The 3,451-nt window shown below is 37.4% G+C and overlaps 1 protein-coding gene across 1 annotated transcript in view; it reads right to left on the bottom strand.

Annotated features, from left to right (window-relative positions):
- The window catches only part of LOC107565093 (FERM domain-containing protein 7), a 13,850-nt gene extending 13,132 nt beyond the window's left edge, over positions 1-718 (bottom strand). Inside the window, exon 1 of the mRNA XM_016250295.1 lies at positions 593-718. Coding sequence (XP_016105781.1) covers positions 593-718 — 126 coding nt within the window. The remainder of the gene's footprint in view (positions 1-592) is intronic.
- Positions 719-3,451: the final 2,733 nt, after the last annotated feature.

Here is a 3,451-nt window from a genome sequence, read left to right as displayed (position 1 = left end):
ATATATGTATAAAATGAATTCTTAAATGAGGAAATTTTGATTTAATGTAAATAAGTGTACACTATAGAAATAAGTGATTAAACGTCACAATTATGAATTGCCCTTGTTATCAGCTACACCATACATTTTAAAGAAACTCTTATGCTTAAGTGGTTATTTAATACAGATAGGAAAAGAAACATTACAAAATGTAATTATGGGGTAGGGTAGACTTGTTGTCACACTTTTTACTTCACTGAATATTTCACAGGGTAGGGTTATTTTTGAACATCTGCACAAAAAAACAAAACAAAAAAAAAAACGGGTTCACTGAACATATTCTGCTCTTTTGTGGCCACATGCCTTAATAGAGGGCCATATTGGCACACTATATGGACTAAGTGTATTTTTTTTGAACAATCGATCATACGCAAGTGAAAAAGGCAATGTACATATTTGGGCAACAAGTAAATATGTATGTGACAACTTGCCTCAACCTGGCATTTATGAAAACCACTGCTATAAAACAAGCATTATAGGATACCCATATCCCCTGTGACAACTTGCCCCGGCATATATATATATATATATATATATATATATGATTTCTCACCTCCACCTCGAAAACTCTCTCGCTGTCGTCTAAAAAGATGACGCGTAATCGCAGTTTCTCATTCTTGTTCTTCCGCACAGCTGTCCTATTGACAGGTATCTTCAGCAGCTCGAACTTATCCCCCATCTTCTGTGCGTCTGTTTAGGGTTTAAGCGCCACACTTTTCTTTTAAATAAAGGACAGAGGGTCCATAATGTGTGATACTATCCGTTTGATGCTGTAGTGAGTGAGTTGCGCGCGGCGGTCTCGTGACGAGTGTTCACGCATCCTGTTCTTAAACTGAGCAGCATCAGCAGCACTACTGGATCTGAGCTCAACCCTGAGCATCAAGCTACACAATAAACACACGTCTCGAACTCTACAACGCGCAGAATCAACGGTTTTATGTTGTTTACACAATATCTGGCGTAAAATACTTAGTTTTGTCAATGTATTCATCGTTGCAGACGCTGAATAAAGTCTTAGAAAAGCAGACGAAAATGCACCACATCATTTTATATTACGATAATATATTTTGTATATGGGACAAAAATTTATATACTGCCAGGGGAAAAAAAGCAAACATTGGGATATATATATATACATATATAGTTTAGTCATGAAACTCTAGATGGCACAGGCTGATGGGTTGTTAACATAACTGATGATATTCAGAGAGTTAAACGACTTGGCACAAGCAGATTAGTTCATGCTGCATATGCAGCCAAGGATCTGAGCTCAACCCTGAGCATCAAGCTACACAATAAACACACGTCTCGAACTCTACAACGCGCAGAATCAACGGTTTTATGTTGTTTACACAATATCTGGCGTAAAATACTTAGTTTTGTCAATGTATTCATCGTTGCAGACGCTGAATAAAGTCTTAGAAAAGCAGACGAAAATGCACCACATCATTTTATATTACGATAATATATTTTGTATATGGGACAAAAATTTATATACTGCCAGGGGAAAAAAAGCAAACATTGGGATATATATATATACATATATAGTTTAGTCATGAAACTCTAGATGGCACAGGCTGATGGGTTGTTAACATAACTGATGATATTCAGAGAGTTAAACGACTTGGCACAAGCAGATTAGTTCATGCTGCATATGCAGCCAATGAGCTTACTGCCTTGCATTTATATGGCTGGCTAGCATTCACTAGTGATTCCTGCAGCGCACTTTCAGAGTTTCTCTGAAACCCTTCACCTTCCCCAACTCCACCTGTATAGATCTCCTACAGGTTATTTTATATGCTATTTGTGCAGCAGCAGAATGTGTTAAATACTCACGGCACCGTATCGCCGTATGCATTGGCAGTAGCAAGTTCCTGTACTTGCTTGCAGCAGCAGCAATAATCTACAACTACAGCAATAACCAACAGCAGCAGCAAGTCAGCAGTAGCAGCGTAGCAGATCTATTCCGCCGAGACCAAATACATTAACATTGTCATATAATCCATCACCTTGCTAAAATCTTCAGTGAGTTGTCATGATTAAAAATAAATAAATAAATAAATAAAAAAAATTTAATTATATATATATGCATATGTATATGTAGGCTATTTTTGTGCATTTTTAATTACGATATTTGTTTCCTAAATTATGTTACCGTTTGCATTAATTGTTTTGAAGTTTATTTTTTACCTAATAGCATGGCATGTTGTTGTAGTGGGTTGGAGAAAACGAATGAGTATAAAATGCATTTGTGTATTTAAAAAAAAAAACACAATTTAAAAAGGTATATGGTATATGTGTAACATAATTTTTCTGTTGGTTAAATGAATAAATTTCTGCATTTTCATTCATCAATTCATCTTTATCTTCCTTGTGAGGAAAAGAATGTAGTGTTGTTGTGTTATCCACGCTGTGAAGGGCGCTTAGCGCTGTCAATACAAGGTATTGCACTGGGCGAGTCAGAATCAATTAAACATTGCCAAAGACTGCAGCCAGTATCTCATAATCATATCTTCTTATTATTCAACAGTGCTGGCAAGTGTTGTACATATAACTTACACACTCAGCCGTCCCAGACTTGAGGCGGGAAACATTGTCGTGAACAAGAAGTCAACATTTATTTATTTATTTCTCTTGGACTCTTTTTTTTTTTTTTTTTTTTTTTTTTGTAGTCAAGACTTTCACATTTGTTCTTACACAGAATGTGACAACTAGCCTAGTCTTCCGTGCATTATATAAGGGCTATATTATCTGTAGCATGAAAACATGACAGTAAAATCTATTAACTTCTCCGTTTACGAGAAGCTACTGTGCAACAGTGAGTATAGATCTCTAATGGTGAAGGTAGGAAATTCTAGTTCACAGAAATCACGTCAGCTGCAACTCCTAATATTTGCCAGGAGGTGGCAGTATTTCCTAGCGAATTCCAAAGCAACGACTCTGGTAAAACAAATACTGTAACTGTTCCATGTCTGCAATTAGCATATACAACTGTGCGACGAGAGATTAAACAATAAATAATAACATGTCAGCCTCTCAAAAAGCGTCACACATCAGAAGTGTTTCTCTCGTCCTCACCTATTGTGCTCTGTATTCATGGGCAGGTGAATGTAATCTCTTGTTTTGATACGGCGGAGCGGAGCCTGTAAGAGGAGCTGAAGCCGGAGCTCTGCTGGCCAGCTGCTACTGTTCCATCACACATCATCATCATCACCACCGGCCCTGTTTGATTTTCCGAGCACCTGTCGCTCTGTGTTTTCAACCGTGTTTTCTGAGGCTCATGTACGGCGGCTGAGAGGTAATCTGTCTCTACGACCACCTTAACCTGTATGCTACAACATCTGGAGAAATGCTGATTTCTGCCATGATTTTTACACACTTTTTTGATCAGTGATCATTATTAAAACAATCA

Source organism: Sinocyclocheilus grahami, unplaced genomic scaffold (assembly GCF_001515645.1).
Source record: "Sinocyclocheilus grahami isolate Dianchi unplaced genomic scaffold, SAMN03320097.WGS_v1.1 scaffold25.1, whole genome shotgun sequence".
Lineage (NCBI taxonomy): Eukaryota > Metazoa > Chordata > Actinopteri > Cypriniformes > Cyprinidae > Sinocyclocheilus > Sinocyclocheilus grahami.
The sequence above is the reverse complement of the archived record's forward strand: the minus strand, read 5'-3'. Positions and strand labels throughout refer to the sequence as shown.